The sequence below is a fragment of the Meles meles genome, chromosome 15 (genome assembly GCF_922984935.1).
Source record: "Meles meles chromosome 15, mMelMel3.1 paternal haplotype, whole genome shotgun sequence".
Lineage (NCBI taxonomy): Eukaryota > Metazoa > Chordata > Mammalia > Carnivora > Mustelidae > Meles > Meles meles.
The window spans coordinates 49,174,076-49,197,794 of record NC_060080.1 but is presented as its reverse complement, the minus strand read 5'-3'; the positions used below and the strand labels follow the sequence as shown (position 1 = coordinate 49,197,794).

General features: G+C 43.1%; 1 protein-coding gene across 2 annotated transcripts; it reads left to right on the top strand.

Moving 5' to 3' along the window:
• The first annotated feature begins 14,494 nt into the window (after window positions 1-14,494).
• Window positions 14,495-23,401, top strand: MRPL19 (mitochondrial ribosomal protein L19). Of its 2 annotated transcripts, none has more exons than XM_045978630.1 (6): window positions 14,495-14,617; window positions 14,791-14,908; window positions 20,723-20,841; window positions 21,054-21,188; window positions 22,686-22,867; window positions 23,018-23,397. In XM_045978630.1, exons 1-6 carry the CDS (start codon window positions 14,515-14,517, stop codon window positions 23,237-23,239), a joined length of 879 nt encoding a protein of 292 aa, XP_045834586.1. In that variant the 5' UTR covers window positions 14,495-14,514; the 3' UTR covers window positions 23,240-23,397. The 2 variants fall into 2 exon arrangements, with proteins under 2 accessions (XP_045834586.1, XP_045834585.1); XM_045978629.1 differs by having other exon boundaries at window positions 14,501-14,668; window positions 23,018-23,401.
• Window positions 23,402-23,719: the final 318 nt, after the last annotated feature.

Sequence of the window (23,719 nt, the reverse complement as noted above, 5' to 3'; positions counted from 1 at the left end):
TATTCACCACGAAATTCTGTCTCCATAATCCACAGCCCTTCACGTCTTTTTTGATAAATTAATCGAAGGAATATTAGTGCTGTAGGCTAAAACCTAATGGCTTATAATTGACTATGAAATGGAATTTTGCTAATGAGGAACTAGGAGTTTAAAATTTTCATTAAGAAATACTAATCAACAGAGTCCAAGAAGTTTTTTCTTAAAAACAAAAACACACACAGAAAAATCTTGTTTCGAGGGGTTAGTGTTTGCTAGCAGAGTAGGTCACCCAGGTCAGGGACAGTGACGTGACCACCCCATGAGCGATTATTTCTAATGTGTGCTACTGCTATTTCTGGGTCTCCAGCTCCCTGGGTACCAGGACTGAGAGGAGACACTGAGAGGAGACAGCTGGGCTGGGCTGTGCTGTCCCTGAATGGCCACTCTCTTCCTCCCTTGGGAAACTGAGAGGGAAACAACACAACCCAAGTTGTGGTCTTCTTCTCAGATCCTGTCTTGGTTTATTTACTTAGTGATTCAATCTGAATATTTTCTTCCTTTGTAAGATTATCCAGAAAGATGTGGATGTTTTCTTGCATACTTTCTGCTCAATTCATTTTCTGTTACATTGTAAACACCACGCGTGCATCTTTGCTAATAATATCAAGATATACAAATACAGTAGTTTCCCCTCAAGGATTCTACACAGATCAAGCAATCATTTTTTTCCACAACTTTAATTTTGAAAAGTAATACAGCATCTTATTTAGCCCCCCCCCAAATCACATGACATCATTGACGTCCATCATAAGGAACACTTGGTTTAAAAATACTTACTTGAGAGGCCCCTGGGTGGCTCAGTGGGTTAAGGCCTCTGCCTTTGGCTCAGGTCATGATCTCGGGGTCCTGGGATGGAGCCCTGAATTAGCCTCTCTGCTCAGCGGGGAGCCTGCTTCCCTTCCTCTCTCTCTGCCTGCCTCTCTGCCTACTTGAGATCTCTGTCTGTCAAATAATAAAATAAATAAAATCTTAAAAAAATATATAAACTTACTTGAGATTTTCTCGGGTTTTGTTTCCTGAGAGCAGAAGCATGAGCTCTCAGTGCCTAGCAGAAGTCCCAGCATGGTAGCATCCCAAGATATATTTAATAAACGGAATGAAAAGGAAATAATGTGTAGATGACGGAGCCATGTAAAGATCTCTGAAAGATGACAAAGTGTGAGGAGCGGGGGACTTCTGAGCTCAGAACTGAATGTGCTGTTCTGCTGTAGAGATCAGTCCTTATTCGAAGCCATTCTGGGCGGAGTGGCTGAAATTTGACAGCATGCTGGTGACAGGCAAGAGCTTGGAAGTGGAAAACCGTGGGTCTGTGAGGAAACTCCCACCGCACTCTGAGACAGAGGACATGAGCACCATCTCAGGGGGCACCTGGAATCTCATCCTTGAGACTGGGGACATGGAGACCCCTCAGGGACCCTCCCTGAGTGAGTCACCCCAGTCCCAAGTCGTAGGGCCGATAATGTGCGAGGAGGTTGAGCTAGCCCTAACAGGAGCGTTTGTGTCACAGTTTCAAAAATATGATCCCCTCAATTTGACGTGTGACTCCAATGGTTGCCCACAAACCTCGCGCAGCTGGATCCACTTTGTAGGACTAGCTTAACAACGAAGTGGGTGGAAAATGTAAGCGGGAGGTAGATTTTACTCTGTATTTATTTTTTTCACCTTTCCTATAATGAGTGCTATTGGGAGGGAGAATCTGCCGCCACAGGGGTCTGGAGCCCCTGCATGTCGTACTGGGCATGCCAAGAATGCCAAGCTCTGACTGCTCTTTATCCAGATCATTGCTCAGAATGGGGTTTGCAGTAAGCCGCCTTGAGGGACAGGGTCATGTCTCGCCAGGACCAAGAATAGGCATGTTCGCTGTTTGCCATAAAAGCAAAGGATTCCCCTAGTTCTCTGTTCCTGAGCTGCAAAGCAAACCCGTTGCGTGTGTCCACAGTGTCACCTGTGTGGGATGGGAGTGGGGGGAGGCAAAGGGAACGTGGCGAACATGCCGATGCTCGATGCTCGTGCTGCTTTCTGTCGTGAACAGAGTCCTTTGTCTCTGGCCAGCAGCCTTGTGTTTTCTACCAGTGGCCCTGAAACAGCAACAGGCTCACTTATTTTTGCTGATAAATAGGATAAAATCAAGTCTTATTGCCTTCAAATATGTGTTACTTTTTTGATAGTGAATCAATGAACATTATTATAAAATTGGAAACGATCCTTCTCTTACAACTTACTTTCTTTCCTTGATTCTCTTGTTAACGTTGATTAAAATGCAATGATATGTTTCTATAAACAAATACCTAGGATAGAAAATGGGATCCTAAGTCATTACATTTTATGACTCTTTCCTTTCAGATTAGAAAGCATATCTCTCAAACTAGTCCTCCTCAAGTCTCAGCAAAGTTCAGTCTTCTAGTAAAACGAATTCTTCTGGGTAGTCTGGGGCTGATCCCTATAGTCCCCCCATTACCATGGTTGCCATCTTACAGTGATGTCCCCATCCAATTCCTATATGCCGAACAGTGGGCAAGGGACTCTGCCCACACACTGTGCATTCCTCCAGACCCCAGCCCCCCTTTTTCTGTAGCTGCTAGTTCCACTCTCTCTCTAGATCCAAGGGTTTCACCTCTCCTCCAAACAGTGATCCCTACCCTTGTCTTCCCAAGGAGAACCATGATCTCCTCCAGGTCCTAAAACCCATAAGCTCTGGATCTCCCTGAGGGGTGGAAAGATGGGAGCCCAACTCACATCTTTAGACCCACAAAGGAGGCTTGCCTTCCAGTGAGGATGGGGAAAAAAAACCCACTAAGACTAATTAGCTGTGTCTCAGTAAGTTACTTTGTAATATCTGTATTCTGTACTCCCTCAATTCTGGCGGCTGGGTCCCTCAGTCCGGCATGTGATTCTTGATCTCAGGGTCATGAGTTCAAGTCCCTGTACGGCGTGGCGCCTACTTAAGGAAAAAAAAAAAAATCCCTCAACTCTTATATGCTCTCTAAGAAGTACTAATTAATTTAACACCAGCAGTGTGGCTTCTTACTAAACAGTGATCACTAAGGTTACCATTCAAGCCAGTGGTCCGCTTGATCTCAGCCCGCAGGCTGGGTCTTTGGTGCTGGCTGATCGACTGTCTGCCGCCTCCTCTCTTCCACCGGCTGGTCCACACTTCCAGCTTCCTTTGTCTCTGGCAGCTCCAGATGGCAGCTCCTTCTCCAGATCCTTTATGGCTCAGTTTACCTACATGTCCCTTAGAAGTTGCTGTTCACCAGGCCTCTGTCCTAGGCCCTCTTCCTGTCTCACATCCCAGCCCCTCTTGAGTGGCGTTCTCATTTCCGTCGTTCCCCTGGCTGCTGCCCCACCCAGGAACCAGCTCCAGGCTCCCCTCCAGCTTTCTAGGGAAATTTTCTTTTCTTCTTTTCTTTTTCTTTCCTCTTCTCTTCTCTTCTCTTCCCTCCCTTCCTTCCTTCTTTAAGATTTTATTGGGGCGCCTGGGTGGCTCAGTCAGTTAAATGTCTGTCTTCAGCTCAGGTCATGATCCCAGGGTCCTGGGATCAAACCCCACATTGGGCTTCTTGCTCAGCGGAGAGTCTGCTTCTCCCTCTTTCTCTGATCCTCCCTGCCCTGCTCATGCTCTCTCTCTCTCTCTCAAATAAATAAAGAAAATTTTTAAAAGAAATAAAAGATTTTATTTATTTATTTAGAAAGAGCATGTGAGCAGGGGGAGGGACAGACAGAGAAGGAGAGAGAGAATCTTCAAGGAGACTCCCTGCTGAGCATGGAGGCCGGGTTGGAGCTCAATCCTAAGGACCCTGAGTTCATGACCTGAGCCAAAGTCAAGAGCCAGATGCTTAACCAGTTGAGCCACCCAGGCGCCCTTCTAATGGACTTTTCTGCTTGTGGGTGACATGTGCACCCCAAAGTCAATGGTTCCAAAGCACACTCGACATATTCTCCCAAATTTGCTCTCCACGTCAAGCGCCTTATCTCAGCAAATGCTGCCACCGCCCACTGAACTGCCCAGGAAGGAATGAGAAGCTTCCCCATACCCTGTCCATTAACAGGACTTATGAATTCTTTGTCCTCACTTCTACCGTCACTTCTCATTGGCCCTCAGACGCCAGTTGAGGCCGGGTGCTATCATGTCTTGCTGGCGTCACTAATTCTACTTCTTACTAGGTTGTTGTTGGTTTTTTTTTTTTTTTAAAGATTTTATTTATTTATTTGACAGAGAGAGAGGCAGGCAGAGAGACAAGCGGAAGCAGGCTCCCTGCTGAGCGAGAGCCCGATGCGGGGGGGGGGGGGGGGGGGGGGTGCTCCATCCCAGGATCCTGGGATCATGACCTGAGCCAAAGGCAGGGGTTTAACCCACTGAGCACCCAGGCGCCCACTAATTCTGCTTCTTACATGGTCTCTCTAAACTCTGGCTGCAATCCACTCCACTCCACTCTGCAGTGACAAAGATCTTTCTAAAGTGCAAATCTGACCTTGTGATTCGTTTGTTGTTATTGTTGTTGTGGGGGGGCGGTCTGGGATACGAAGTCCTTGTTGTTCTTTTTCTTTAAATCTCTGAACGCCCCTCAGTGCCCTCCTAAAGAAGTCATTATGACTTCCAAATCCGTGCATGCCCTTGTCCCACCCTGCTGTTCTCATCTTCTCGGGAACTAGAACTCCCAGCCTTGCTGTGTGGCGCTGTATCCACCAGAGGGCAGCCTAACGATCAGCAAATCGGATCCCCGGCTTCCAGAGACACTAGGACACATTATTTCCAGAGAGCTCATGCTTGGTCGCTGCTGTCATACATCTCAGTTTGGTGAATGAGGCAAATAAAGAAGAAATGAACCACTGAAAGAATATCTGTCATTTGCTCCAAATGTTATTAAAAGAGGCAACAGGAATAATTAGGGACTCTACTGGGAGGGTGGTCAGGTTTGGTTTGCTATGTCCCAAGAGCAAGGACTAGGAGGAGGAACAATCTAGCAAATTTTTTTTTTCTTCTTCTTCTTTTTTTTTTTATTTCAATCTAGCAAATGTTATAAAGATCTGATTTTGGTGATAAGGATATCTAATACATTTTTTAAAGTATGCGGTACTGGTTTTAAAATATACTTATATTGCCCAAAGCAGTACTTTCCAGAAAATTTGTCCAATTGAAGACTCCAGAACTGCCTGTGAAACAGAAATCTCCTTCCAGCTGGAGTGTTCTATTTGTGTGTGTGTCAGGGAGGGGGATGACATCCTTCTCTAGCCTCCTGACTGATCTAGTCTTCCGGCTTTTTCAATTATATACATTGTATCTTCAGGGCTCAGTGCAGTTCTCTGTCCTGCTGGGAAACTTTCCCAATTGGCCTAGTCTGGACAAAATGCATGTTGCAGGCCTCCATCCCAGCAGCCATCATTCTCTACTGTTGTGCTTTTTTCAGAGGAAATGATTTCTTTACGTCCATGTCCGTGACTGGCTCATAGTAGGTGCATAATATCAGTGGCTACACAAAACATCCAACATGTGTGCTGTGTGACCTCTGACCCGTTATTGCTTTCCTTCAAGCCTCAGCTTTCTTGTCAGTCGAGGCCACGATATGGTGAGATCACTTACCTAAGTGTCTTAGGCATATCAGTGATAAGAACAGGATTAGTTAGCAAAGGACTGTTTGGACTATCAGAACCTGGTATACTTGCTCCAGGGTTTCTTCTCCACCTTCTGTTCTGGGGTGTTTGCAGAGGGTTCTGTTCACTTGTAAAAACGCAACACAGGCCTTCTGGGATGCCTGGGTGGCTCAGTGGGTTAAAGCCTCTGCCTTCGGCTCAGGTCATGATCCCAGAGTTCTAGGATTGAGCCCCGCATCGGACTCTCTGCTCAGCAGGGACCCAGCTTCCCTTCCTTTCTCTCTGCCTGCCTCTGCCTACTTGTGATCTCTGTCTGTCAAATAAAATAAATGAAATCTTAAAAACAAAAAAAAAAAAACCAAAAACAAAAACAAAACCTCACATAAGCTTCTGAAGGGAATCTCCAGAAGAACTACGGAGTGGACCTTGAACTTCAAACCTTGCTGTGTGCCACTGGATCCACCAGAGGGCAGCCTAACACCAATGTTGCGGAGTTCTGCCTTTCAGAGCCCTGAGAGTGCCCTGTTTTCCAGAGAGCTTAACTTTCCTCCCTCTACCCTGGCCGTTTGGATGAAAATCTCTATAAAATGTATTCCATGATCTCCTAGCCATTATAAGTACATTGTTACCCTGGTTTCCTGTGAGTTAGCCTCACCATTTCCTGTCACTATAGGTATAAGCTTAATTTGAAACCAATGCCTCTTTTCAGCTATTCTGTAGAAAAATTTGTGTAAAGGAAGTAAGAACTGGCTATATAATCTATGCATTCATGTTTTAGAAATAAAGTGGAAAAATCTATTAAAAAATAAAAATAAAGAGGGGCTCCTGGGTGGCTCAGTGGGTTAAAGCCTCTGCCTTCGACCCCTCATCAGGCTCTCTGTTCAGCGGGGATCCTGCTTCCCCACACCCCCTCATTCTGTCTGCCTCTCTGCCTACTTGTGATCTCTGTCTGTCAAATAAATAAATAAAATCTTTTGAAAAATAAATAAATAGATAAGATAAAATAAAAATAAACTGGATTGCTTTCTCACTGTAAAACCAACATAGACTTACTTCAGAAGATTTCGATGGAAACATCGGAAAAGCAGGAAGACACCCAACCCCTTAGTCTCACTGCTTTTCTGTACTTATCAAGAGCTAGGGTATCCCAGGCTTTCTACTGGGCTTCAGAAGTGCAAAGGCGAAAACAGTGATGAGCTTGCTTCTAGGGTGTGCGCAGCCCCGTGGGGAAGGCAGACGAGCAGGGGATGATTATAACCAAGCATAAGTAGCACTTTAACACAAATAGGCACCAGGTTCTTGGAGTGCATGCAGTAGAGGCCACTTTGGCTTGAGTGATCGGAAATGCTTTTTGGAAGAAGGACCAATGAAGTTGGATTTTGAAAAATCATGTATGAAGGGCGGGGTGTGGGTAGAGGGAACAAGAAATCAACAGACAGAAATATACCTTCCAGTTTCCATATCTTTATGGACAGCACAATTCTGGCCACCCCAAAGGTTTGTCTTGTAAGCACCCAGAACAGTGCCTGGTACACAGTAGGGACACAGGAAACGTTAGTTAATTGTACTGATATGAACTTCAATGATTTTGCTGGGCTGCTGATGCTCCTATAAGTTTTTATCCCAATGCTACTGGCCCCTCTCAGGTGTTCATGTGGCCTGGTCCTCCCTGCTCCCATTATCCACTCCATTGTCTTATCCTTCAGAGTGCTTAGTCTTCCCTGATAGGGTAGGGGTCTTTTATTTTATTTATTTTGCTCACTGCTATAGCTCTATGCCTATAATAGGTCTTAAAATACAGGAGATGCTTAATAAATACTATTTTGAAAAAGAAAAAAGGATGAGTATGAGTCATCAACCTTAGTTTTACTTTGTGATTGAAAAATACATTTTTTTGTTTTGTTTTTAAGATTTTTTTTTTTTTTTTAATTTATTGATTTGACGGACAGAGATCTCAAGTAGGCAGAGAGGCAGGCAGAGAGAGAGGAGGAAGCAGGCTCCCTGCGGAGCAGAGAGCCTAATGAGATGCTGGGGGCTCGGGGCTGGATCCCAGGACTCTGGGATCATGACCTGAGCCGAAGACAGAGGCTTTAACCCACTGAGCCACCCAGGCACCCCTGTTTTTGTTTTTTTTTTTTAAAGCAAACAATGGAGCGAGGTTGCTATCATGTGTCAAGACATCTGATAGTTTACTGGAAAACTCACAAATAAAATAAGAAAGGATAGAAACTCAGTTGTACTCATTCCGCTCACATTCTCTTTGTCTTATTTATCCCAAGGAAAGAGAAGAAAATCATCCATGACAAGGAGTGGCTGTCAGAAAGGCAGTTTCGTGCTCAGGGAAAAGTGAAATCTCCCGCCATCAGAGCGGCTTCAAGTACACTTTTATTCTGGAGGAAAATTGGAAAGACTGAAATGAGCTCACCCATCAGCATTACCCTTCCCTGTCTTTGTGGTATTTTACAGCTCTGCGAGTTATAGAAAAGGGCGAGTATTACAAGTAATTCTTGTCCGTAGAAAACAAATAGAGTTTGGTGGAACGTGAGGCCACCCTGTGGGACCTGTTCGCGAATTCCCTCCAGCACTTCTCTGAATGTGGGCGGCTGTGGGTCTCCTTCGGGCTGGTTCCTAGCATCCTGTTGCTCTCCCCAGTAATTAATCAACTAAATAGGACATTTCACAATGCTTATTTTATATTTGTATGAGAGTCATGATTTTCCATTTTTTAAAGATTTTATTTATTTGAGGGAGGGAGTGGGGCAGGAGAGGCAGAGGGAGAGGGACGCTGAGGACCCCCCCCTCGCTAGTCCTATCCCAGGGGTGGAGATCCCAGGGGCTGAGATCCTGAGCCGAAGGCAGATGCTTAACTGACTGAGCCACCTAGGCCCCCCATGACTTTACATTTTCAAAAGAATAATGATTTAACCCTTGTCACATATTAGAAAAATATCACCGAAAGTATGGTGATATTATGCAAGGCACCCTTTCAGTGGAAGGAAACTCATTTGCATTTCCCTGATGAAGGGAATTTTTTTCATTGCTCTGACTTAAGGGGATGGAGTGGGGGGGGGGTGCTTGTCAAAAACACCCCATTCGGGTAGCAGAGATCAAGGAGGTATTCTGAATGCTGTTGAAAATTAGTTTTTGGTCTTTAAAGATGGGGTGCTTCTCATGAACATGTTGCTGTTTGATAGGCAGTCACAAGTTCGCCTCTCTATGCTATTAATGCTATTCTGCAGAACACCCCAGGGCCGTTTGTTTGGGCGGATGCGTGTGACAGGAGGTGGAGGAGGAATGTGCATTTGCTGGTGAGAACTGTGACAAGACCCATAGCAACCAGAAACCTTTGCTTTCAAGGAGACAAGGAGAGTCTTTCAACAAACGATGCTGGGCAAACCAGGTATCCATGGGCTAAAGAATGAAATTGGGCCCTTACCTTAAACTCTATAGACCATTTTTTTTTAAGATTTATTTATTTGACAGACAGAAATCACAAGTAGGCAGAGAGGCAGGCAGAGAGAGGAGGAAGCAGGCTCCCCGCCGAGCAGAGAGATGCCGGGGCTTGATCCCAGGACCCTGGGATCTGAAGGCAGATCTTTAACTTTAACTTTAACCCAGCTGAAGGCAGAGGCTTTAACCCACTGAGCCACCCAGGCGCCCCTCTATAGACAATATATCTCAAAGTGGACCAAAGACCTAAATGTAAGAACTAAAAGCATAAGACTCTTAGAAAAACACACAGGAAAAACACACAATGATACTGGATTTGGCTATGATTTCCTGGAGCACAGTCGACAGATAAATTCGACTATATCCCTGCTCTGTGCTTTCGCCAGAGTGATCATGCTCGTGTGAGATCGTGGTGCCCCTCTACTCACGTGCCTCTATAGCTGTCCTGTTCACTCCGAGTAAAACCAAAGTCCTCATAAGGCCAGAACAGAATTTGGTCTCCCATTCTCTCTCTGGCCTCATCTGCCAGACTCTGTCCGCTCAGGCACTCTGGCCTCTTTGCTGTTCCTCTCTGCACCATGCAGAGCAGGGACCCTCTCAGCTCAGGGGCCTTGTGCTTGCTGTTTTCTAAGGCTGGAAAATTTTCCTTCTAGATACTCGCAGAGCCACATGGCTCATTCCCTCAGCTCCTTGAGGTCTTTGTACGAAGTTGACCTTCTTGGTGACCTGTAAACCATTTCACTTAAAACTGAACCCACCACTGCAGGTCCCATCCTGCCTATTCCTTTCTGCCTTGTTTCCTTTCATAGAACTGGTTGGTATCTAGTACATAATATAGTTTATTTACTTACTTATGTTTGACTTATTGTCTTTGTTCCCATTAGAGCATAAGTTCCTTGAAGTACAGAGTTTCTTACCTGTTTGGTTTATTGATGTGTGACAAGTACCTAGAATAGTGCCTGGCACATAGTAGGGCTTAGTAAATGTTTGTTGAATGGTGGATGGTCAGGTGTTGACTGCACAAAGACCTCGGTTAAAAACCTGTTGACCAAACAAAGCTGATAATGACTCACTGCAGCACGGGGAGACACCACCCGATAGAGTTAAAGGGAAAGGTAGGGGAAGATATTTATAGCGTTCTGGAGTCTATGGTTTCATGACTTAAAGTGGATTTTTCAAGGCAGGGAACTGGTTGGGATTGAGCAAAATTCCTGACATAATAGTTTAGGATTGGGGCGCCTGGGTGGCTCAGTGGATTAATCCTCTGCCTTCGGCTCGAGTCATGATCCCAGGGTCCTGGAATCGAGCCCCATATCAGGCTCTCTGCTTGACGGGGAGCCTGCTTCCTCCTCACTCTCTGCCTGCTTCTCTGCCTAGTTGTGATCTCAGTCGAATAATCCCTGCTTCCTGGTGTTTATGATCCTTGGTCCTTTCCCCTTGAGTGTGAGCTGCGCCTAGTGACTTGCTTCTAATGAGTAGAGCATGGTAATAATGATGGGACGTCACTTCTGAGATTAGAGAACTAATAAAGACAGTGACTTCTGCCTTGCTCACTTTCTGTCTCTTGTCTGCTGACTCTGAAGAAAGCTGCCATCAAGTGATGCCTTGCAGAAAGGCCCATGTGGCAAACAATTGATGTCTCCAGCCAACAGCCAGCGAGGGCTGGCCACGGGCCACTGGCCACCGACACGTGAGTGAGCTTGGAAGCAGGCCTCCTCCCACTCGGGCTTTGAGAGCACCGCAGCCCCAGCCCACAACTTGATTACAGCCTGGAGCGAGACCTGAGTCAGAATCACTCAGCTAAGCCCCCGCTGGAATCCTGACCCGCAGAACCATGAGACAGTCAATGTTTTAAGCTGCCAAATTTTGGAGTACTTTCTCCCATGGCAATAGATAGCTAATGCAGGGTGTGTGTGTGTGTGTGTGTGTGGCCATATCAGGGTATTTTATCCAGGCAGGGTGTATACCACAAGACTTCACATATAATATGTTTGCTTTGGAGAATGTGTCATGGCCCCAGGTCTGCCTTCTGGCTTGGAAGCCCGGAAACAGACTTGTCAGCTCAGCAAAATAGCCTCATCTTTAGTCAGACTCACATGAGCTAGATTGATGGGACTTATATGACAACAACAAATGCTAGTTATTAATTTATAATGAGAGAAAAGATAATCATGCTGGCCAGCATACCAGAACACTTACATCTCTATGACAAGCACTTTCTCTGAAGACAAAATTTCATGTTAAATAAGAACGAGTGAGTTGTTGGATGAACGTAGAATCAGAACAATGGAAGCTAAGCATATGTTTCAAATGTTTAGTGGCAATAGTCGAAGCCATGCTAGGAATAATTCATCAGTGGAACCAGACAACTCCAAAATTGTTGGCTACACTGCATGAGTCTATCTTTATTCCAAGAGAAACTCATCAATGGACCTGGAATTTCCCCCTAATCACTTTGTAAAAGCTTCTTCCTTTTGTGGGCAGTGACTGGCCAACATTTTATGTTATGACCAGTTTTTGAGACTACCCTAATGACCAAACCCTCTCCAGAAGGTAAGATTTTTTTCTTTGGTTGAGTTAATATATGGATTAACTTATAGTCTCTTCTTGTGGGTCTAGGAGTTGTTTGTCAACTTTAAGGTAAGTTTAATGCTAATTATATTAAGAACATATTGTGATCCAGACATCTACTTAAGAACTTTATTTATGGATTGTCTGAGTGTAATCCATACAGCAACATCCTAATACCAAGAAGGAAACTGGGACAGAGAGAAGATATTCAAAATCTCACAGTTAATACATGTCAGACCCTAATTTTGCCCGAATTTGCTTCAGACCAATTTCCTTTAACCACCATTTCCTATCTCCTTGCCCTACACCGATGGTTCTCAAGCTTGTACAATCATCAGACTCACATGGAAGATTCTGTAAAGCACAGAATGCTGGGCTTTACCCCCACAGTCTGTGATTCAGTAGGTCTGGCATGGGGCCTGAGAATCTGTATTTTTACATGTCCCCTGTGGTGCTGATGCTGCTGATCCAGGGACCACACCTTGGAAACTTTTTTTTTTTTTTTTTTAGGTCAGCAATATCTCTCTTTTGGAGTACTTTCCTCCCTCCTATTCATTTTTTAACTGCAACTAGAATGATCCTTCTAATTTTCCTTGGAACTATTTATTGAGTGTCAGGCACTGTACTAGGCATAGAGGATGAAATAATGACCAATACCCTGAAGTGGGACATTTGTCTGGAACACTTTCTTTCCTTGGCTGAATACCATGTGATGCTGTCATGTTCTTTCTGTGGGTATAAAATATAGCATAACTGAAGTTCTATTCCTGGAATCAGCCCACAAAATGGTAGAGGCAGCTCTGTGCTCTTTGATTTTGCTCTACGTAGTTGTTTAGGAGAATAATTAAAACTACAGCTTCTTCTTCACTCTAAGATAATGTCAGAGTGAACTGATGGGGTTTTGGGTAAGTAGGCATATGGAAGAAGATGATAAGATTCTTCAGGCCATTTTTCTAGTTTTGTAAAACTCTACAGAATCATTTTTTTCATCCTTGGAAGGTTGGGGCACCAGGAATGACTTGAGAATGTCCTGCTTGCCTCCTGTGAAAGTCTGTCTTTTATCTCTCTGCTCCTAGACCATAGATCCAGTCCTAGCAAGAGTGAGGATCAAGCTGTTCTGGGCTTAGTTAGCCCAGGAAAATCCTCACCACTACTGGTCACAGTCATAGACGTTCCTCCTTTTTTCTCCTGTCTTAAAGTCTCCTATTTGGGTGGGCTGAAAAAGTCCAAAATTTAGCTAATCTGAAATTTTGTGTAATTCCTTGTTATTATAGGATAAATTCTGGTCTAGTCAAGGAAGCCAGAATAGAAGACTCTCTCTCTCCTTGTGGCACCTTGAATTCTGTCCTCAAAACATGGTCTTCTTCCTCAGGCTGATGTAACAGCTCATGTATCTTCAAGAGGCCAAGTGGAGTGCATGGGGGACAGACTACAGAGGATATTTATTTATTTTTTCTCCAAGGGTTTTTTTTGTTTTTGTTTTGAGCATTTGATTTTTAGCCCAGGGTCAACAGAAAACTATGGAAAGCTTTAAATTGGACAACGACAAGGACAGGGTATGCATGTCTGAGGCACCTTTCGGGTTGCTACTTGGAGACATAGAGGAACCTGGAGGCAGGAAGACCAATGAGAAAACAGGTGCAGTGGTTTGCAGCGATCCTGAGGAGAAAGGATGATAACCTGGAGTAGAGATTTGGATGGCAGGATGAGAAAGTGTAAGGATTCTTGAGATGTTTTATGATGCCAGGTGTAGTTTTAGGAATTTTACCTAGGGAGAGACAGGGTGACTTCAAGGATGGCCCTGAGATTTTCGGCGTTAAGCAACGGTTTGAATGCCCAAGTCATTGCTTCAGATAACCAATAGTGGGGAGGTGGTTTGGAGGTGAACATAGTATATTCAATACGGACATGGTGAGTTTGAGGTGCTTTGGGCCATTAATTCAACGAGAATAACCAACAAGTAATTAATAATCACATTACTCTGAGTGTGAAATCCTTCCAGTGGCTCACCACTGTCAAGGATATAAATTCCAAATTTCTTAGAGAGAGGTGTAATTTACTCTTTTCAGTTTCATCTCTGTCAGTTAGCCCCAAGCAGAGTTGCCCAGCTCAAACTCAATTTTCGCTTTTTTTTTTTTTTTTTTTTTTAAGTCATCTCTACACCCATGGTGAGACTGGAACTTACAACCGGAAATCAAGAATCAAGAATCACGTGCTTTATTGACTGAGTCAACCCAGTGCCCCCAATTTTAGCTTCTTAAAAGGGTAATGCTCTCTGTAGTCTCCAGGACCCCGTGCCACCTGTTCTTTCAGGAACTATTTTCTTTTCCTTTTCTTGCATTCAACAAAGAGTGAGGGCCAGGTGGCTGGTAGGTGCTGGGATAAAACAGTGAGCAAAGATGACCTCATCCTTCGGTGCACTCCTGGAGGAGGGTAATGTCGGAACTAGACAATAATCCAATAATCACACAAGTAATTAAAAATTAAATTAAAAATTTAAATTCCAGATGATGCTAATGGAAGTTACCTAATAAGATTAGGAGCCTGTAATGCGGTTTTTAAGTAGTTAAGCCTGAGAAAGTGAAGACAGAATTGATTCAAAGAAGGAAAGTTTTCTAGGCTGAGAGAACACCCCTATGGAGGGATAAAACTTGGCACATTGCCGGGAACTTAGAGAAATATGCACTTTCCCTGAAATACTTCCCGGGGTTGAGGGTTACTGGGAAGAGTACAGAGGAAAAGGTGGGTGGTAATGAGAGTCTTGGCTATTTTGTCCCGTAGCAGCCGCCATCCAACCTCAAGTAGCCACAACCTCGTCGCACTGATTATTGGGAGTTGTAGTCTTGACCTTAGTGAGCCGAAATGGCGGCCTCCATTGTAGGGGCATGCGGGGCCGCAATGGAGCTGTCCCGAGGCTTTCGAGCCGCCAGGGCGCTGGTCCCTGCGCTAGCCTCCATCGCCTGGCGTAAGTGGAGCGGGTCTTGCAAGCTGGGGCCAAGAAGGAGCTCAGGACCAGGTTCGAGGGAGGCGAGCCTAGAAGTCAGGGACAGCCCTTGTGGGACCGCGAGTTGGGGGAGATTGCAGGGCTCAGCGGGAGCTCAGGGCGAGCTCTGTTGACCTCTGTCGCCCGCACTGCAGGGGCCCGCGTGGGGCCGGAGCGGCCGCAGAGCACCGGACCTTCTGAGCCCGGCGCGTTCAAGCCGCCGCCGAAACCGGTCATTGTGGACAAACGCCGTCCGCCGCTTCAGGAAAGGAGGTGAGGCCCGGGCTTTTTGGGTCTGTGCGCTCAGGAACCTGCCTTTGCTTTGGACATCTTGACTCTAAAGCCGAACTGGAACTCTCAGTGCACGAGCTTGTGTGCAGGATTCATGAGGCTCATGCATAGCGCTACCAACTCAGTATTGTCTTCCTCGTTTCTTCCAAGCCAGGATTGAACTTTGTCTGTAGTCCTACTAAATCAGAACTTCGATCAAGGATTCCCCCGATTTGAAGCTCTTTGCTTCGGCCTTTAGCCTGTATTGAGAATTTTTCTCTGAAGCACATCGTATTTTACCTGTTTAAGCAGCCGATTATTCCTTGCCTCAGTAAAAATGGGTTGGCCAGAACTCACCCTGTTTTCCTTTCCCAACTCACTTGTTTGAGTTTCCTGAAACTGCGGTACAGCGATAAAATTTTCCGCTAATTTGCGTCTTAAATTTGCTTTTGAATGCGGGTAACTTTGGAGGTACCTGTGAATTAAGATGACCTAGGATTTGCAGAAACTGTAGAACTGCACAGCAACCTCATTGAAAAGCCAATTTTAGCGGGAAAAACTGTGTGATATAAGGCTTTCTGAAAGGGCTCTTTGTTGCTGATTGGATTACCTCTGTGTGACTACGACACTGAATTTGTGGAAGCTAGAGATTCAAAAAAGATTTTCCTTATACAGCCTTTTTTAAGGTGGATAAGGAATATCTCTCTTAAATGGCAAAACTTAATACCATTCAGTTAAATAGGGATGTAAATCATGTAACCACTTTGGAAAACAGTTGGACAAAATTTAGTAAGTTTGAGGTTGTGTGTATCTTTCCATCTGGTTGGTACACAATTTAAAGTAATGCGAAAAAATAATAAATATGTACCCTTAAGGATACATGTACAAGAATGAACACAGAGCTATCTATCAGTAGGTGAATAGACAAATATATTTATGTAATAGAGTGTTATAAGGCAGTGAAAAATTAATGAGCTAGAGGTAACATGGATGAAATTCACAATTAAGATGTGTGGGGGAAAAAGTAACCTGCAGAAGAATCGATACAGTATGATAACATTTTTATGTTGCCCAGACATACATGCATATGTAAAGTATAAATTTTGTAAGGGAAATTCTCCACTTTCACAAAGCAATCAAACCTAGCTTCCGTAGTAGCCGTACAAGCTGATGTTATATCTCCTGATGAGATAGAATAAGAAGGTCACATGATCACCTGTGTAATATTTTTACCCAAAATGTTTAACTTGGTCTACACATGTGGAAACAATAAATCCAGAATCCATGGATGGTCTATAATTCAATGGGCTTTGACTTTTCAGAAAAGTCAGTGTTACAAAAACACAAAGATGAGGAACAGTGCCGGTTTAAGAGACTAAAGGGAGTAATACCCAGATGTAATGTGTGAAGCTTTTGATAGTTTAGACTGGGCAACAAACAGCTGTAAAAGATCTTTCCCAGGACAATTAGATATATGAGTTTAAATAGATTTAAATTAGTTTAAGTGCAAAGTGCATAATAGATTATATTATTGAATTAGTGCAGAAATTCTTAGATGACATAAAGGTATTATGGTAAATGTAGCAGAAAGTCCCTATTCTTAGAAGCTTTCCAAAGTATTCAGGGATGAAACATCTTGATGTTCGACATTTTCAAATAGTTCAGGAAAAAAATTACATGTGTATTTGAAGCAAATATGTCAAAATATTGGCAGTTGGTGAAACGGTGAAGTATATATGGGTGTTCATTGTATTACCATTTCAATTTTTTGGTGGCTTTAAAAATTTTCAAAGGAGGAAATTGAGTGTTGGGGGTCATCATCATCAAAAAGACATGACCACTGGGGCACCCTGGGTGGCTCATTCAATAAGCATCTGACTTCTGCTCAGGGCATGATCTTGGGGTCCTGGGATCCAGCCCCACTTCAGGCTCTCTTTCAAATTAAAAAAAAAACAAAACAAAAAATCTTAAAAAAAAAAAGACATGACCACTGATTGATATGTGGGCTGGATGCCACCTCCTCACCCCCTCCCCTCTTTTTGGAATGTGGGTTTTGCTTGCCTTTCCTGCCCCCCAGAAACTGCTCCAAAGACAAAGCCTTCATATGATGATATCGTGTGGAAAATGACTACTTGGTATGTGTGACTGAGCCCACTTAGGGCCTCTTTATAACTTTTTTTTAAAAATTTTTATTTATTTTTTATTTTTTTATAAACATATAATGTATTATATGTACAGGGGTACAGGTCTGTGAATCGCCAGGTTTACACACTTTACAGCACTCACCATAGCACATACCCTCCCCAATGTCCATAACCCCACTCCCCCTCTCCCAACCCCCCCTCCCCCCAGCAACCCTCAGTTTGTTTTGTGAGATTAAGAGTCACTTATGGTTTGTCTCCCTCCCAATCCCATCTTGTTTCATTTATTCTTCTTCTACCTCCCAACCCCCCATGTTGCATCTCCACTTCCTCATATCAGGGAGATCATATGACAGTTGTCTTTCTCCGATTGACTTATTTCACTAAGCATGATACCCTCTAGTTCCATCCACATCGTCGCAAATGGCAAGATTTCATTTCTTTTGATGACTGCATAGTATTCCATTGTGTATATATACCACATCTTCTTTATCCATTCATCTGTTGATGGACATCTAGGTTCTTTCCACAGTTTGGCTATTGTAGACATTGCTGCTATAAACATTCGGGTGCACATGCCCCTTCGGATCACTACATTTGTATCTTTAGGGTAAATACCCAGTAGTGCAATTGCTGGGTCATAGGGTAGTTCTATTTTCAACATTTTGAGGAACCTCCATGCTGTTTTCCAGAGTGGCTACACCAGCTTGCATTCCCACCAACAGTGTAGAAGGGTTCCCCTTTCTCCGCATCCTCGCCAGCATCTGTCATTTCCTGACTTGTTAATTTTAGCCATTCTGACTGGTGTGAGGTGATATCTCATTGAGGTTTTGATTTGTATTTCCCTGATGCCGAGTGACGTGGAGCACTTTTTCATGTGTCTGTTGGCCATCTGGATGTCTTTGCAGAAATGTCTGTATTGTGTCCTCTGCCCATTTCTTGATTGGATTATTTGTTCTTTGGGTGTTGAGTTTGCTAGGTTCCTTATAGATTTTGGACACTAGCCCTTTATCTGAAACGTCATTTGCAAATATCTTCTCCCATTCTGTCAGTTGTCTTTGGTTTTGTTAACTGTTCCTTTGCTGTGCTAAAGCTTTTGATCTTGATGAAATCCCAATATTTCATTTTTGCCCTTGCTTCCCTTGCCTTTGGCGATGTTCCTAGGAAGATGTTGCTGCGGCTGAGGTCCAAGAGGTTGCTGCCTGTGTTCTCCTCAAGGATTTTGATGGATTCCTTTCTCACATTGAGGTCCTTCATCCATTTTGAGTCTGTTTTCGTGTGTGGTGTAAGGAAGTGGTCCAATTTCATTTTTCTGCATGTGGCTTCCAATTTTCCCAGCACCATTTATTGAAGAGGCTGTCTTTTTTCCATTGGACATTCTTTCCTGCTTTGTCGAAGATTAGTTGACCATAGAGTTGAGGGTCTATTTCTGGGCTCTCTATTCTGTTCCACTGATCTATGTGTCTGTTTTTGTGCCAGTACCATGCTGTCTTGATGATGACAGCTTTGTAATAGAGCTTGAAGTCCGAATTGTGATGCCACCAACTTTGGCTTTCTTTTTCAATATTCCTTTGGCTATTCGAGGTCTTTTCTGGTTCCATATAAATTTTAGGATTATTTGTTCCATTTCTTTGCAAAAAATGGATGGTATTTTGATAGAGATTGCATTAAATGTGTAGATTGCTTTAGGTAGCATAGACATTTTCACAATATTTATTCTTCCAATCGAGGAGCATGGAACCTTTTTCCACTTCTTTGTGTCTTCCTCAATTTCCTTCATGAGTACTTTATAGTTTTCTGCATATAGATTCTTAGCCTCTTTGGTTAGGTTTATTCCTAGGTATCTTATAGTTTTGGGTGCAATTGTAAATGGGACTGACTCCTTAATTTCTCTTTCTTCTGTCTTGTTGTTGGTGTAGAGAAATGCAACTGATTCTGTGCATTGATTTTATATCCTGACACTTTACTGAATTTCTGTACAAGTTCTAGCAATTTTGGAGTGGAGTCTTGTGTTTTCCACATATAGTATCATATCATCTGCGAAGAGTGATAGTTTGACTTCTTCTTTGCCAATTTGGATGCCTTTAATTTCCTTTTGTTGTCTGATTGCTGAGGCTAGGACTTCTAGTACTATGTTGAATAGCAGTGGTGATAATGGACATCCCCGCCGTGTTCCTGACCTTAGTGGAAAAGCTTTCAGTTTTTCTCCATTGAGAATGATATTTGCGGTGGGTTTTTTATAGATGGCTTTGATAATGTTGAGGTATGTGCCCTTGATCCCTACACTTTGAAGAGTTTTGATCAGGAAGGGATGCTGTACTTTGTCAAATGCTTTTTCAGCATCTATTGAGAGTATCATATGGTTCTTGTTCTTTCTTTTATTAATGTGTTGTATCACATTGATTGATTTGTGGATGTTGAACCAACCTTGCAACCCTGGAATAAACCCCACTTGGTCTTGATGAATAATCCTTTTAATGTATTGTTGAATCCTGTTGGCTAGTATTTTGGTGAGAATTTTTGCATCTGTGTTCATCAAGGATATTGGTCTGTCTTTATAACTTTTTAAGATTTGGCAGTGGGTATGGAGATTCATTTGTCTTGCTGCCGCCCCAAATAAGCCCATATGTAAGTTCCATTAGCTGTTACTGAAGCTGCCACCTACCCACCTGAAGTGGCCTGCTTCTTCAGTATCTCCTTTACCTTAAGAATATGGGAGCCAATTTCAGGGTACCCCTGGGAATTCCTGAGAGACTGGTGAAGCAACATTACGGAAATGGAAGCAATGCATAGGAATAATCATCACCAAATTTAATGAATTACCCGTAGTAATTAACAGGGGAGGGAGGTGTACACTGGGGCTTCCAGTATATTGATCACTTATTTCTTGGGATGGGTAATAAGGACATGAATTTTCAGGGTAATGCCACTTATGCTTAAAGAAGTTAGCTTAGAGAAGGTAAAAGAATGGGGAGATTACTTTTCCAACAGATGAACTTTTTTTTTTTTTAATATTTTATTTATTTGACAGAGAGAAATCACAACTAGGCAGAGAGGCAGGCAGAGAGAGAGGAGGAAGCAGGCTTCCCGCGGAGCAGAGAGCCCGATGCAGGGCTCGATCCCAGGACCCTGAGATCATGACCTGAGCCAGAGGCTTTAACCCACTGAGCCACCCAGGCGCCCCGGGGAGATTACTTTTAAAGTTAGTTTGCAGTTAATGATTTCTGGATTTGTATTTTTCCAGTGTCACTTGTTTTAACATGTACAGCTCAGTATGAGGCCTGTGGTTTATGGCCCTGGGCTTTGTAGCCTGACAGATATGCCTACATTTAAATCTTGACTTGATAAGTATATAGTTAATAGAACAGTATGTCAGTTACTTACCTTCTCCAAGCCTCATTTTCATCTGTGAAAAGGGGATGATAACCCTATACCCACCTGATTGTTGTAAGCATTATTCTATACTCTTGGTTTTCATAAGCTCTTAATGCCAGGTACTTAGGAATTGTTAGCTATTTTCATGGGCATTAACAAAAATTTTAGGAATAAAGAATTGAGTTTTCTTTAGAGAAGAACAAATAAAACACATCAACGTCATAGTCTCTAATTTTTTTGGTAAAGCAACAGTTTCTCTTTTTTAAGTTTGCCTTTTATTTTTATTTTTTATTTTTCACAGATTCTTGAGTCCTGAATTTATTCCTCCAAGGGGAAGAACCAATCCTCTGAAATTTCAGATAGAAAGAAAAGACATGTTAGAAAGGAGAAAAGTACTCCATATTCCAGAGTTCTACGTTGGTCAGTAAGAGCCGGTGCTTTTATTATTAGTGGTGGGAAGGGCTCCTTTTCTTCACTTAGGAGAGATGTTTTCCACCTCTCTGGGTTTTGCCCAAACGAGGTACTTTTTCCTAATGTATTAAACTATTTAAGAAGTTATGAGGTTGCCTGGTCCTGCTGTTCATGTGTTTCTGCATGTCACATCAAAGTTCACTTCTCCTCCGCATGTGTAGGAAGCATACTTCGCGTGACCACAGCTGACCAGTTCGCCAGTGGAAAAACCAGCCAGTTTCTGGGGATCTGTATCCAGAGATCAGGAGCTGGCCTTGGAGCTACTTTTATCCTTAGAAATACTATCGAAGGACAAGGTAGGTTTCATGGCAGTAGTTTGATTTTTTGGAAAGTGTTCTCTCAGGATTCCATTTTGTGTTCCGCATCCTGGGATGAGGCATCTGGCACTGCCGTGGAGCCTGGGCCCGAGAATGGACCGGGACAGGCCGCCGGATGGATGGTCCACGCAGCACTTCCCCGTGAGGTTGGCTTCTTGGGCCACCTGGTGACAACGGACTTGCCAGCCTCTGGCCACGTCACAAGAGGAGGCAGGGGACTATACACAGTGTGGGGACATTCACTGCTGGAGTAAATGACTCATGAGAACATTAAGATAAACACAGTGCTGTCTGGATGAGTCACTTTGTCCTAAAGTGGACGCCCCTGCTTTGCTTTATATTGTGACGGTCACCACAATCATCACAGTTTGATAAGAATTGGAGGAATCTTGAAAAAGGCAGAATTTGTTGTTTATGCCTAGTAAGATAGAGGCCCAGGTGGCCTCTTTTAGAAAGACTATGAGTCAAAATGGCAGGACAGTGAAGTTTTCCTTCTTCAGAGTTGTGTGCTTCGGGGACGTGATCCCCGACAGTGAAGTATCATATTCAAGCAAAGTGAACCGTGAGAACAGGGACTCTTCTTATGTGGTCCTGACCTGTGGCGCCCTGCGTGGAGGGGCTCAGCAGGACCAGGCTGATTGCAGAAATGTGTGCCTTCCATCAGGTCATGTGCTCGAAGACGCTTGTAGTAGGAAGACACAAGCACAGGTGTAAGTTAGATGGACCTTGGTTTGATTTCCTTTCTTAAAATTGAGACAAAGTAGTTTCTACCTCCCAGGGTTGTGGTCAGCTGCGTGCAGTACTGTGTGTGAAATACTGGCCATCGATTCCTCCAGGGGTGTTCACTCCCTGTCACCCTCCCCTAAAGTACTTTCTGTGGACAGGTTGGAGGGAAGAACAACTTTCTTTGGTGGTTCTTTCAGTCCATTGGCTTTAAATACCATCCATATGACAATAGGCCCCACATCTGTATCTCGGGAACTGACCCTTTCCGAGTTCCAGATTTGCACATACAGTTAGCTTTTCGAGGGCGCCTGGGTGGCTCAGTTGGTTAAGCGACCAACAAATAAAGCAAATTTATTTATTCTTTTTTACGTCACTAGTCCTGTTGCCCTTAATGCAGAAGATTAAGTTTTATTTAAGTAATTAAAAAATAACCAAGAACATGGCAGTAAAGAATTTACTCAAATTTTCTCCATGTGAATACTATCAGAAGTGAAGAGATGTGTGCCTGTATATAGAAGACATTTTACTTTAAACTATCAGATTCTCAGATTATTTTCACTTTTTTGTCTACATGGACTTTAGCTTATTTCTTTTTCTGTTGATCATCTTCATCTTAAAAATGACAAATTTATGTCACATTTCCTATGTGCAAAACTCTGTGCAAGTTCCGTTATGAAGTAGTTCTTACTGTTGTAGGAGGCATATGAGACATCTGGGTTTAGATGGTAAGAATATATTTTCTCTTTTTAGGTGTTGAGATTTGCTTTGAACTTTATAATCCTCGAATCCAGGAGATCCAGGTGGTCAAATTAGAGAAACGGCTGGATGATAGTTTGCTGTACTTACGAGACGCCCTTCCGGAATACAGCACTTTTGATATGGATATGAAGCCGGTAGCACATGAACCTAGCCATGATGTTCCTGTGAATCAGGTATAAGCTGTGCTTTTGGAACTCAAAGTTCTCTGTAGAGAGTTCTCTGTAAGAAAGAGTCATCTTAATGAAAACCTTAGAAGAATTTTTGCTTGTGATTATCAGCTTAACTTATTATTATTATTATTATTTTTTTTTTATCTTCCATAGCTGAAAGTAAAAATGAAGCCTAAACCCTGGTCCAAACGCTGGGAACGTCCCAAATTTAATATTAAAGGCATCAGATTTGATCTCTGTTTAACTGAAGAGCAAATCAAAGAAGCTCAGAAGTGGAGTCAGCCGTGGCTCGAGTTTGATATGATGCGGAAATATGATACTTCAAAAATCGAAGCTGCAATATGGGACGAAATTGAAGCATCAAAAAAGTCCTGATTCTGAGAATCAGTCCAGTTCTTTGCAGAGGAGATGCTGACTCCTGGAGGATTTCTTTAAGGACCAATTTAATTTCTTATATGAGGACATAGTCATTAAATCAACTCAACGTTCATTAGTTTACGAGAACTACTGTAAAAAAATAAAGAAAATGAGCACACCAGTTTGTTACTTTAGAGTTATATCATTATCAAAATGCTCTTCTTCGAGTCTGGATCCTGAATGTGGAAGTGGTAGGATGATTTTTTTAAGTTTGTGAAATAAATTGTAAATACAAGAAAGGGATGATATGAAGAGTAGTGATAAAGTGAACATTGATTCCTCAGGGTAAGAGGTAAAACATTTAGTAATCTCTAAGAAGGTTGAAAAAGAGAACATTTACTTGGATTTGTGTGTCTGCAAATACATCCTTCTCTCCTCCCCTGGATACAAGCACTATCCTGACTGTCAGTCATTCCTTTGCATTTCTTGTAGTTTATT

Coding starts and splice junctions, on each gene's coding strand:
- MRPL19 (XM_045978629.1), top strand. CDS start 14,515: ATGGCGGCCTCCATTGTAGGGGCATGCGGGGCCGCAATGGAGCTGTCC. Junction 14,909..20,722: donor CCGCCGCTTCAGGAAAGGAG/GTGAGGCCCGGG, acceptor TATTTTTCACAG/ATTCTTGAGTCCTGAATTTA. Junction 21,189..22,685: donor AAATACTATCGAAGGACAAG/GTAGGTTTCATG, acceptor TTCTCTTTTTAG/GTGTTGAGATTTGCTTTGAA.